Source organism: Haliotis rufescens, unplaced genomic scaffold (genome assembly GCF_023055435.1).
Source record: "Haliotis rufescens isolate VD_foot unplaced genomic scaffold, xgHalRufe1.0.p SCAF_42, whole genome shotgun sequence".
Taxonomy (NCBI): Eukaryota; Metazoa; Mollusca; class Gastropoda; order Lepetellida; family Haliotidae; genus Haliotis; species Haliotis rufescens.
Window position 1 is genome coordinate 2,243,577 of NW_025964135.1, and position 13,784 is coordinate 2,257,360.

At 42.4% G+C, this 13,784-nt stretch overlaps 1 protein-coding gene across 2 annotated transcripts; it reads right to left on the minus strand.

Moving 5' to 3' along the window:
- Nucleotides 1-855: 855 nt before the first annotated feature.
- LOC124122865 lies at nucleotides 856-12,181 on the minus strand. 2 transcript variants are annotated; one of them, XM_048382862.1, is made up of 6 exons: nucleotides 11,881-12,181; nucleotides 9,336-9,420; nucleotides 8,907-9,302; nucleotides 8,058-8,141; nucleotides 4,521-6,807; nucleotides 856-4,325 (listed from the first exon to the last, which is right to left on the minus strand). In XM_048382862.1, the coding sequence occupies exons 2-6, from the start codon at nucleotides 9,346-9,348 to the stop codon at nucleotides 1,508-1,510; spliced, it is 5,598 nt and encodes a 1,865-aa protein (XP_048238819.1). In that variant the 5' UTR covers nucleotides 9,349-9,420; nucleotides 11,881-12,181; the 3' UTR covers nucleotides 856-1,507. The 2 variants fall into 2 exon arrangements, with proteins under 2 accessions (XP_048238819.1, XP_048238818.1); XM_048382861.1 differs by having other exon boundaries at nucleotides 8,907-9,420.
- Nucleotides 12,182-13,784: the final 1,603 nt, after the last annotated feature.

Below are 13,784 nucleotides of genomic sequence, written 5' to 3' on the forward strand. Positions count from 1 at the left end.
GCGTTAAACCCAACTCACTCACTCACACACACACACTCTGAATTAATCAAATAAAGAGGTGTGGTGAGGTGAAATGGGGTTTCCAGTTTAACAGATTCCCAACTCAGACACATACAAGTGCTTGTTTTATCCCTTAATGCAAAGCACCAGGCAGGGTAACAACAAGTACCATATATAGGAATCAAACCACCAACCATCCGCTCTCTGGGCAGATGATCAATCCACTACACAATGAAGCGGTCCCTTCACACAAAACAACACAAACATAAAACAAAGATTTGTACAGATTTATTTCTATTTACAAGTAATTTTTCAAACGGAATGTGACCATAGCTTGCCAAGCAGAGAGCTCAGGGGAGGCGTCAACACACAACAAGTGAGACTGTTAGTCACTTAAGGATGAAATGAATTCAACACATGATGAATATTTAGGACTTGGTATCTTCCAGTAAACAACCCATGCCTGCCATAAGAGGCGACTATGCCTGCCGTAAGAGGCGACTATGCCTGCCGTAAGAGGCGACTATGCCTGCCGTAAGAGGCGACTATGCCTGCCGTAACTGGCAACTATGCCTGCCGTAAGAGGCGACTATGCCTGCCGTAAGAGGCGACTAGGCCTGCCGTAAGAGGCGACTATGCCTGCCGTAAGAAGCGACTAACAGGATTGGGTGGTCAGACTCGCTGACTTGGCTGATGCATGTCATCAATCCCATGCCGAGCGCCAGACAGGGTAACAACAAGTACCATCTTTTAACGTCTTTTGGTATGACGCAGCCGTGGATCGAACCCTGGACCTTCTGCTCTCCGGGCGGACGCTCTACATCTAGACTACGGAGGCGGTCATAGGGAACTTTAACAAATGACAGATAGCTGGGAAGCATCCTTCACAAAGACAGCAGATCACTATGAATGCCTTCAAGCAGGTACAGTATCAAGTGCCTCTGCATTCTCTAAGGATGTCTGCTGGGAGACAAACATATTGGTTCCACATGAAATTTATGGGGATCAAATACTGTTTAACACTCGCAATTCTCGAAACAGGTAATGTACTTTTACATTGTAACATGATATCAGTAATTTTATATTGCACTTTTTCTTTAATACTCAAATAGCTGAGACATTGGCCTCAGTCTGGCACATTCCATCGATGACTTCATAATGTTGATAGTGATTCGTAAGCACATGCTCATGATACAGATGGAATCATACAATCGGTTCTGTTCTCGGCAGTGATTTCTTAGAAATATGGAAAGGGTTTTGTCCCTTTTTCACACAATGCTATGTTATATGCAATATCGTGCTTCCTTGACAACTGAATTCCATGGTTGCCCACATCCTGCTGGCGTCACTGGAGTCGCTTCTAAAAACTGCACTGAACCATTGAATTTTCCACAAAACTTAAACCACCACATCATATCTCCAGGTGCACTCTTTAAGTCTTACATGGTGATTGACCCTTTTTAGTTCATTAAATCAATCATAAACCATTTTACAGGAGACACGTCAATCAGTGAGGCTGTTTAACAGTTTGAAGATACTTGGCTAGTGTAGGATGTCCTCCCCTCTGAGCTACACATTGAATGTCATCATTACTGTCTGTTAGTAATGTGAGGTCAGCTTTGTGCTGCACAAGGAGGTCCACCACATCTTTATGTCCACTGTATGCAGCCTTCATCACAGGTGTGTATCCTTCACTCCCTCTACTGTTGATGTTAGAAGGGGACAAAACATGTTGAACTATAGCTGTGTTCCCACCCTGACAGGCAAAATGAAGTAAACTATCACCATCTGTATCCACCAGTGTGAGGTCAGCTTGGTGCTGCACAAGGAGGTCCACCACATCTTTATGTCCACTGTATGCAGCCTTCATTACAGGTGTGTATCCTTTCATCCCTCTACTGTTGATGTTAGAAGGAGACAGGACATGTTGTACTATAGCTGTGTTCCCACCCTGACAGGCAAGATGAAGTAAACTATCACCAGATGTATCCACCAGTGTGAGGTCAGCTTGGTTTGACACAAGGAGGTCAAACACACTTTGATGTCCACTGACAGCTGCAACCATCACTGGTGTCCATCCATGTCTGCCTCTACTGTTGATGTTAGAAGGGGTCAGGACATGTTGTACTAAAGCTGTGTTCCCACCCTGACAGGCAAGATGAAGTAAACTATCACCAGATGTAGACACCAGTGTGAGGTCAGCTTGGTTTGACACAAGGAGGTCAAACACACTTTGATGTCCACTGACAGCTGCAACCATCACTGGTGTCCATCTATTCTCCCCTCTACTGTTGATGTTAGAAGGGGACAGGACATGTTGTACTATAGCTGTGTTCCCACCCTGACAGGCAAGATGAAGTAAACTATCACCAGATGTATCCACCAGTGTGAGGTCAGCTTGGTTTGACACAAGGAGGTCAAACATACTTTCATGTCCACTGACAGCTGCCTTCATCACTGGTGTCCATCCATGTCTGCCTCTACTGTTGATGTTAGAAGGGGACAGGACATGTTGTACTATAGCTGTGTTCCCACCACGACAGGCAAGATGAAGTAAACTATCACCAGATGTAGACACCAGTGTGAGGTCAGCTTGGTTTGACACAAGGAGGTCAAACACACTTTCATGTCCACTGACAGCTGCAACCATCACTGGTGTCCATCTATACTCCCCTCTACTGTTGATGTTAGAAGGGGACAGGACATGTTGTACTATAGCTGTGTTCCCACCCTGACAGGCAAGATGAAGTAAACTATCACCAGATGTAGCCACCAGTGTGAGGTCAACTTGGTTTGACACAAGGAGGTCAAACACACTTTCATGTCCACTGACAGCTGCCTTCATCACTGCTGTCCATCCATGTATGCCTCTACTGTTGATGTTAGAAGGAGACAGGACATGTTGTACTATAGCTGTGTTCCCACCCTGACAGGCGTGATGAAGTAAACTATCACCATATGTATCCACCAGTGTGAGGTCAGCTTGGTTTGACACAAGGAGGTCAAACACACTTTCATGTCCACTGACAGCTGCAACCATCACTGGTGTCCATCTATTCTCCCCTCTACTGTTGATGTTAGAAGGGGACAGGACATGTTGTACTATAGCTGTGTTCCCACCACGACAGGCAAGATGAAGTAAACTATCACCAGATGTATCCACCAGTGTGAGGTCAGCTTGGTTTGACACAAGGAGGTCAAACACACTTTCATGTCCACTGACAGCTGCAACCATTACTGGTGTCCATCCATGCATCCCTCTACTGTTGATGTTAGAAGGAGACAGGACATGTTGTACTAAAGCTGTGTTCCCAACATGACAGGCAAGATGAAGTAAACTATCACCATCTGTATCCACCAGTGTGAGGTCAGCTTGGTTTGACACAAGGAGGTCAAACACACTTTCATGTCCACTGACAGCTGCCCTCATCACAGGAGTGCATCCATACATTCCTCTACTGTTGATGTTAGAAGGAGACAGGACATGTTGTACTATAGCTGTGTTCCCACCCTGACAGGCAAGATGAAGTAAACTATCACCAGATGTAGACACCAGTGTGAGGTCAGCTTGGTTTGACACAAGGAGGTCAAACACACTTTCATGTCCACTGACAGCTGCCCTCATCACTGGTGTCCATCCATGCATCCCTCTACTGTTGATGTTAGAAGGGGACAAGACATGTTGTACTATAGCTGTGTTCCCACCCTCACAGGCAAGATGAAGTAAACTATCACCAGATGTAGACACCAGTGTGAGGTCAGCTTGGTTTGACACAAGGAGGTCAAACACCCTTTCATGTCCACTGACAGCTGCCTTCATCACAGGTGTGCATCCTTTCATCCCTCTACTGTTGATGTTAGAAGGGGACAAGACATGTTGTACTATAGCTGTGTTCCCACCCTGACAGGCAAGATGAAGTAAACTATCACCAGATATAGACACCAGTGTGAGGTCAGCTTGGTTTGACACAAGGAGGTCAAACACACTTTCATGTCCACTGACAGCTGCCCTCATCACTGGTGTCCATCCATGTATGCCTCTACTGTTGATGTTAGAAGGGGACAAGACATGTTGTACTATAGCTGTGTTCCCACCCTGACAGGCAAGATGAAGTAAACTATCACCAGATGTATCCACCAGTGTGAAGTCAGCTTGGTTTGACACAAGGAGGTCAAACACACTTTCATGTCCACTGACAGCTGCCCTCATCACTGGTGTGCATCCTTTCATCCCTCTACTGTTGATGTTAGAAGGGGAAAGGACATGTTGCACTATAGCTGTGTTCCCACCCTGACAGGCAAGATGAAGTAAACTATCACCAGATGTAGACACCAGTGTGAGGTCAGCTTTGTGCTGCACAAGGAGGTCCACCACATCTTTATGTCCACAGTATGCAGCCCTCATCACAGGAGTGTATCCTTTCATCCCTCTACTGTTGATGTTAGAAGGAGACAGGACATGTTGTACTATAGCTGTGTTCCCACCCTGACAGGCAAGATGAAGTAAACTATCACCAGATGTAGCCACCAGTGTGAGGTCAGCTTGGTTTGACACAAGTAGGTCAAACACACTTTCATGTCCACTGACAGCTGCCCTCATCACTGGTGTCCATCCATGTCTGCCTCTACTGTTGATGTTAGAAGGGGACAAGACATGTTGTACTATAGCTGTGTTCCCACCCTGACAGGCAAGATGAAGTAAACTATCACCAGATGTATCCACCAGTGTGAAGTCAGCTTGGTTTGACACAAGGAGGTCAAACACACTTTCATGTCCACTGACAGCTGCCCTCATCACTGGTGTGCATCCTTTCATCCCTCTACTGTTGATGTTAGAAGGGGAAAGGACATGTTGCACTATAGCCTTGTTACCACCCTCACAGGCAAGATGAATAATTCCGTAGCTATGTTTATCTTTCACATTCAAGTTTGATAATGTCAGCAGTAACTGAAAACATCCCTCTGATCCTGTTAGTGCTGCAACCATGACTGGGGTCCTGCCATTCACATCAATAGAGTTTATAACATTATTCCCAGGCTTCCTGTTTAACAGGACTTTCAGGGTTTTTTCCATTCCTGATTTACAGACCAGATGTAAGCTGTTTTGCATGTCCTTGTCACTGGTGTTAATATCAGCACCTTCCTGCAGCAGATACACTAGTGTGTCAGAGCTGCCATTTCCAGCAGCTACCAACGAAAGTCTGTTTAGTGTCAATTGATGGTCATTTTTCTCACTCCTGCTGAACAGCCATTTCAATGCTGTCACGTTGTTGCTTTGTGCACATACTTCCAAAGCCTCACTGATCTCTCCTTGAGTTAACTCTTCTCCAGTTGTGTGTTCTATATCTGTAACTAGACATGCATTATGTCCAAGAACTGCCCAATACAGAAAACATTGTCCTTTCTCTTTCTTGTGAAACCAAGGTTCTTCCTTAGAATCAGTTTGATTATGCTGATGAAGCGGTTTCATCCCCTCGCTCCGAAGTTTGTTAAGCAGTTTCGAAACTGTCCTGTCTTGTTTGAGAATTGGATGTGTCACTGATTTAGAAAACTGTCCTTGTTTAATAGACTGTGCAATCCTTGTGGTAAGCAGGTCATCATAATTCTCTGAGACATATATCAAATGGAGATGATCGTCAACTTTGGTTTCTTCAACCTTATCACCTTGTACTCTTTCAAACAGAAAATCATCACTGCAGTGCTTCAAAACAAAGATTGGACTGATATTGTAGAAGGCACAGGCACAAGCATCATAGATTGAAGAATGAGCAAAGCCAACAGTGTCTCCTCTTGTGAAGAATGTACCTCTCAAACTTTTAGCTGCTTTGTACATGCCTGAACGTGTTGCATCAGACATCAGCTGTAAAACAGTTTTGACCAGGCTGTCCATTTCCTTGTCCCCGTCTCCACTGTCTAACTTGGCCAGGTCCAATTTGTCTTCACACAGTAGCATCAGAACCAAAATGGCTGATCGGTCATTTCTCTCTTCAAGCAAATGCTTTAGCTCTAACCTTAGATAAAACAGTGGTTCCTTGAAAAATAACTTTGTACTTTTGTAGAAAGAGGCAAATTCAAAACAAAGTTTACAAATAAGAGGGAATCCAAAGATATTTGAAGACATTTCCAGCTCACTGTAATCTGGTATATGTTCTTTGGAGCAGTCACCAAGAGCATTCTTATGTCGTTCAAATATTGTCTTTTTCTCTTTGTCAGAAAGCAAGTATTTATCTTGTGTGGTTAAATCCATTACAGTTTGACCTTTGAACAGTTTGAAACCCTCATATTGCAGTTTTGCAAGTCCATCATGGAAGTTGTACGACTTTGATGTGAAGACAACACGAATATCCTTTGTTTGACATTCTGGTTGACTCTGCACTTTCTTTCTGGATGTACCTACAGCATCACTGCTCTCATGCATTTCTGACTTATGCATTTCTGACTGCAGCTTTTCCGCAGTCTGCTTTTGTTCTAAATGGAGGAGAATGTTGTTTAGAAAGGACTTCATCTGTGCCATATTTGCAGATAATCCAACAGTACCAAACATGTCATCTACTATGAGAAATACTCTGGGGTGTCTACTAAGACAGAGGTCTAAGTCGAACTTCTCAATGTTGTCCACAAACATGACCTCATAGCCCTTGCGTCTATACCGTGAACCCAACACCAGAGCCATCGTTGTCTTGCCTTCTCCTGAAGCCCCGCAGATGGTCACATGACCAAATTCCTTCAATGTTTGTTCCACTGTTTTGTATGGTTCGGTTGGATGAAAAATCTTCCTCGCTTCGTCTGTGCGCAAATCAAGGGTACCTGTGGAGGAATAGTAACTATTTACCACCCAGCAAATACTTGGATGTTAAAATTAAACTACAAAATACTTGCTAACTACATACATCTTTTTGTGTTAAGTTTTAGGGGAAAATATTCAATTGAATCATACATCACACAGACGTGTTCCTGACACAACATCTTTCTTTATATAATAGCCATCTCAATTCAGTCTTGTTTTTAATGGCCATGTTTGACATTTTGCCAGATTCAACCCTCTTGATCAAATTCAAATCTTAACTTTTAATCTGAGTGAGTGAGTGAATATGGTTTTACGCCGCTTTTAGCAATATTCCAGCAATATCACGGCGGGGGACACCAGAAATGGGCTTCACACATTGTACCCATGTCGGGAATCGAACCCGGGTCTTCGGCGTGACGAGCGAACGCTTTAACCACTAGGCTACCCGACCGCCCCTCTTTTAATCTGATACAATGCCTCTCTGTGTTAAGACAATTCCAGGGTAGAAAAGGTCTTCAGCATTCCATACTTGCCGTAAAAGGCGACTTTGTTTGTCGTAAAAGGAGACTAACGGGATCGGGTGGTCAGGCTCGCTGACTTGGTTGATACATGTCATCGATCCCAATTGCGTGGATCAATGCTCATGATATCAATCACTGGATTGTCTGGTCCAGGCTCGATTATTTACAGACTGCCGTCATATAGCTGGAATATTGCTGAGTGCGACGTTAAACAACAAACCAACATCTTATGCCATAGGAGGTCACATCAGGATTTAACATTTGGCCCGTGAATAAGCACTGATCTGTTCTCGAGAATGGCACAACATCATGGTCAATGCTTCAGGATACTCCATCATTCAATGCATAAGGATGACATGTTAGACCAGGGAAATAACATTCCAAGTGAGGATAGGCAGCCATCAACTCCATCAGATCAGGGGGCACAGGTGGCCCAGTCGTCTAAGGCCGGAGATTCCCTGTGCAGAGTTGCGTCCCTTGAGCAGCCAGAAACCTATGATTGTGGGTTCGAATAATGCTTTTCCCCGTTTGTGTTTCTAGGTTTGTCAGCACAATACCCGTGCTCGTGGGTTTCACCAAAGTGGTAAAGAGACCTGAGACCTGAGACCTGCATCACTTGGGGCTTTCCTCCAACATTAAGCTGGCACGCCGCGATGTAACTGGAATACTGTTAAAAGCGGCGTTAAAACTAACTCACTCACTTGCACAAGATCTAGTTATCTATTGGCCCTTCAGCCATGAACGCTCACCTCTCCCGAGTGTTCCTTGTCCGGCTGGTCCAGTGAAGATGTTCAGAGTGTTGGCCACCTGGGAGTTCCCTGAAGGATGTTCACCTGTCAACACCAATATATGAAGAATCATTGGTAGCCATGGATACCAACATTTGAATTGATCAGATGTTTTCATACAACATTGAATAACATCATTAAATTTGTTTGTCTATTTGTTGTTTTACGCCACACTCAGCAATATTCCAGCTATATGACAGCGGTCTGTAAGTAATCGTGTCTGGACCAGACACTCCAGTGATTGACAACATCAGCATCGATCCATGCAATTGTCAGCGAGCATGACCACCCAATCCCGTTCGTCGCCTCGAGGTCAAGAGGTCAAGAGAGAGAGAGAGAGGTAGGTGTAATGAAAACTTTAACATTGTCATATGCATTGAACATAACAATGATAAAAGAGGGACAATTGTGTGAGGTGTAATTACAATGTTGTGTGAGTGCACAAATATACATAGAACTACTTGGGGAAGTTTGGAGAATTACACTTTGGAATTAAGATTAGGTAAGCCTAATGAACATCTGTGTTTTTCCATTTGTAAATGTTGAACAATTTATAAAACGATTACACAATGCCATTTAGACAGTGGTCAAAATGTTATATTTGGGATAACACTTTCTTAGTTAAGTACCTGCTCACCACATGCTGCACATGTTAAGACATATATCACATCTTTACAACATGACAAGATATCCAAAGTTACATGGGGCTGCTTCTAAGAGAAGGAGATAATTCACTTAATAAATAATGTTGTTCCTGGGTAAATTATGTCAAAAATGACACAGGGAGACATTATGACGAATGACACCCACCTGTACCTAATCTGGTGACTGGTTGGCTCACCAGCACAAGGTCCTCCTCATGCTCAGCTGATCCTGCCATTACCAGGCGACCTTCAGGTTCCTCGTCTGAACTGACCACGCTGTTGCCAGAGTCATCCTCTGCTGTGAGGTACTCCTCATCTGAACTTGCAGTGTCAACATCAGAAATAGCCAAGTGTTCCCTCGACACAGATATGTTCACATGACCTCCAACCTGCTCCCCGGAAGTGGTCCTATGACCTCCAACCTGCTCCCCAGAAGTGGTCCTGTGACCTCCAACCTGCTCACCGGAAGTGGCCATGTGACCTCCAACCTGCTCACCGGAAGTGGCCATGTGACCTCCAGTCTGCTCACCCGAAGTGGCCATGTGACCTCCAGTCTGCTCACCCGAAGTGGCCATGTGACCTCCAGTCTGCTCACCGGAAGTGGCCATTACCAGACGGTGTCCACTGTCCTCATCTGTACTGGCCGTCACAGTTCAGCTTATCACATCGCCATGCACTATCTGTGAAAATGGAGGGAATCTTATCATGCTGTGACAATAAGTGAAGCAGGTCAGACAGCATTGCCATGGGCTCTGTAGCTGACCAGCTGTATGTCAAGATCAAGGTCATCAGTTCAGTGTCCCATTAGTGAGTTTTCATGGTTAAGAGTGAGTGAGTGAGTTAGGTTTAACACCATTTTTAACAGATCAAAGTGGTAAACGTCTGAGACCTGCATCACCTTGGGGCTTTCCTCCCACATTAAGCTGACACGCCGCGATATAACTGGAACGCTGTTAAAAGCGGCATTAAACCTCACTCACTCACTATTTTGAGAGCTAAAACAAGACTAGTCAGCTTGGGTCTGTATATTGTTTCTGAGTGGGGTTAAACTGCAGCATGTATCTCAGCGAGCTAGCACTATAAAATCACCATTAGTCCGGACTAGTACAAACAAATATACACAAACACCGCTATATAAGTGCAATAATGTTGGACGTGACGTTAAACACCATTTCACCTCACCTCAAGGTTAATCAAGGTCAAAATCTAAAATATCAGAAAAACAGAATTTATGAGTGCCAATATGCTAATTGCAAAAATACCAAATTTCATTTCATTTTCAACAAAAGTTCAATAGCCACAAACATGGATTTCAACATGGCCTCTTTTCAACTTCCTTGTTCCAGTAGGTATGAGGAGATTGCGAGGAAATACAGTTTCAGAGAATTTAGGAGCATGGTCAAAACAATATTTGAAAGAAGATTTAATTAATAGTATTGGAACATACAGATCTAGGTATTCAGTTTTACAACTTACTACACATATAAACGATTTCATTACATTGTGAACAAAATCTGATCACTGTATAATGAGAACGGACATATGAGTTTTTCAATATGTTTGTATTGGCAGCCACATCAAAAATTGGATTCCAAAGTCTTGAACATAGAGGGATGTCAGAGACGGATACAGCTTTTTGAAAAGGGGGGGGGGGGGTGCACAAGTAAGATCTATTTATTGTCTTTGGTGGTAGCCTGCAACCTCGGGGTATCGCGGTACTTGTCATGTACACTAAACGGAACAAAAAGCACACACTTACCTTTATGATTATTCGTGGTTTCTGTATCAGATATCATTCATATTATCAAACAATGCATATTTTACTGATAAAAGTTAATTATTTACATCATTAGCTCTGAGTAAAAGCCGGGCCTCGCGCTCTGTTTGACAAGGGAGAGAACTCCATCGTATCGCGGTACAGAGAAAAGTTGTGTATGGAGGTCCGAATATTGGACAAAGAGAGGACATAATTCTACCAACCATCAGTGATTTGTCCAGACAAGTGCAAAGACAGCACTAGTAAAATTCTAAATGTGTTATCAGCAATAGGTATTCAATGCATTTTTACCGAAAAGTAAGAGAAAAATATTTGTATAAATCAACAACAAAATATCAGAAATGATATTTTAAGATTGTCTAAAAAAATTGGATGACAATAATTTGTCACAAAATGGAAAAATGTTAAAAGTCAACAATAAATATATAAAAAGCACTCCTACGATGCCCAAAGTATGTATTTATCTATTGATTACTAGTGCAGAACGTATTTCTAAGTTTGGCATTATGGCCCTTATGATCTCCCAATATATTCTGGGCACGGAGCGGGAAAATATGTGCGGACTACGTAACTTCCGTTACCTCATTAGTCGCCATGAATATGCAGATGATCTAGTTCAGGTCGATAGAGAAAGTTTACCTGGGGAACTGCGGGTTATATCGTTGGCCATTGATAGATGGGGGTAAGGCAATATTACAACAGATGCCAGAAATATGTATCAACGGATTAATAACTCCTTACTTACAGCAGACGGAACATTCCGAGGAAATTGAAATTGTTTACGAAGTGAGCACGTCCTGGTTACTGATTTGCATTAATGGACAGCTGCTAAGAGGCGTGTCCCGCGTGAACTATCGGAAATCACAAATGCCGCGATACGATGAATGCCGCGGTACCATGGGGTCCGAGTATAATTTATACAGAAATAATGATTTTTTTCGAAATAAAAAGGGGGTGCGCACCCCTGCACATACCCCCACACCCCAGCCCCAGAGAAGATATTGAGGAAGCACAACATCCAAGGACAAACAGACTGACCTCAAAATGGCGGCCGTGCTTAAAGTTGGATGAATAATTATGGGAACTTTATAAGACTGACACACTAGCTTGTATCATTCATACAAAGTTACAAATTCATAGGCTTGGCAGTGTAACGACCGATGGACCAACGGCAGCACAACGCCTCACAAAATAACTCAACATCCCGAGAGACTGTCTGAAATCTGCTTGAACATTTCTGTCTTCACATACTTCACTGTGGACGTTTTATCTGCATGACTTAGTGTGTTACACAGATTCCGAATACAATGTACATATCACTTATACCAGCTGATTACATAATACCATACTGAAGCCAACTCACAGAGCAAGACATCACGGAATACGTTGAAAATACGTTGTTTCAGAAGTGGTGGACTGGGACTTGTACCAACATCCTGGTTGACGCCTAGCTGTAGACTATAGTGTAACTCCGCCCCAGTGTGCGGTTCAGCGAATCCTACTTTCACTTTCACTTTCACTTTCAGCCTTTTGCTCGACATACAGCAACAAAAAGTTCCCGTCTCGTCTTCTATGGGGTCCCATCATATCGTTTCTCCTTCTCTTACTGCCACTGAAAGTTATTTCGTGAGTTTTTGTTTCTACACTGGCACCATGCTCGCTGTTCTAAAAGGAAACGTGAAAACGGGAATACCCAAACTATTTATAGTTTCGTCCCGCAGTGTATATTAATAGTTAATTCCATTGGTTGTTATTACAGATAAATCCAGCCTGGTGGTGACTTAAGCTGGGCCCCGTCTCCAATATCACACTATAGGAGCCGGTACAGGCCAATGAGACGATGGCTGTGAGCGCCTTCGAAATATTAAACATACACTATGTTATGTAATTTTTCATTGGTCGCTATTTTAAGACGACGCGCTTCCCTTCTACAAAAGCCTCCACTGAGAAACATCACAAACTACTTTAAGTCATTTTGTTAGATGTGCCACCGTCGGGTGCAGGAAAGACCTTCAAACTTTAAATTGTAATTAATTGTAGGAAATTAAATTTCCAAAATTATTTTCTTCATATATTTTACGTACATGATATCGATATGTAAGAGAAATGATAGTAAACATAGTCTAGCGTATTCTTTGCATGAACATTTCGCAGGTTTTCGAATACACCCCCAAATTGTGCTATGCGAGAAAAATATTTATTATACACTTGTCAGAAAACTTTGAGCGAATAAAATATTCTCAGGTATTTGAACGAGATACGCAAGTAGGAAGTTTATATATGTCGACATATGTAGAGCCACCCATAAAGTATAAATGTCGCATTGAAAATATTCCTAACTTTGTCTTTCCATTCCATGACGTCTAAAAAGTTTATTTTAAGAGGGTTGGTGTTCCATTTAAGGAATAAAGAATAACTCGTAATAAATATGATGTGACTATTCTGACAAAATAGAAATTTGTTGTACGACTTGTATGTGGTTGCAATATATTTATTGGATGATTACGTTTAAAATGATAAAACCTCTGTTGAAAATATTGAAATTGGAATAGAATAGCAATTAACGATGGCCGATGTTGATATTTTCTAGCTATATATTTTTAAACAACATTCAAATGCAATACAATTAATAATACCAACGAAATTAGTCAATGTCCATTACTCAACAAATGGGCAGAATCATAATAGTGGATGGTTTCTATTCATTCACCCTCTAACTTTGTACAACGTTGTAGCTGAGTGACAGCAGTATGAAGGTGACATTCCTTTCCAAAGTGTTACAAATAATACCATAGTAGTAATGTAGTCTAAGATTGCACCTGGGTGCGTCCAGGTGTCGATTTTCTTTTAACATGGATGGTATTTAGTAACTATTTACATAAATCTAACCTGTGTCAAGTGATTCTGTTGATAATTTTCAAGATCGTTGGAAAGATGGTATGGGGTCTTATGGTATGCGTTCTTAGAAAACTGCTTTCCATATTACTGAACATGACAGACATGGGCATCATCCTCAAAAGGAGTTATCTCTGTGGCATCGAACCTTTTATTAATGCATTACAACTATCCCCAAACAATCAGAGAGAAGAGGTTCTCTTACCTCGATTCGGGCATTGCTGTCTTGCATATCTCAATATTAAGCATAATAAAAACATTTCTGCACATTGTACAGTTCATTATTAACTGCATTGTCAAAAGTATGTGACTCAACGTAAGGTAATGATGTAACACTGTCCAGATTAAAGAGATATCGTATACGACACTATA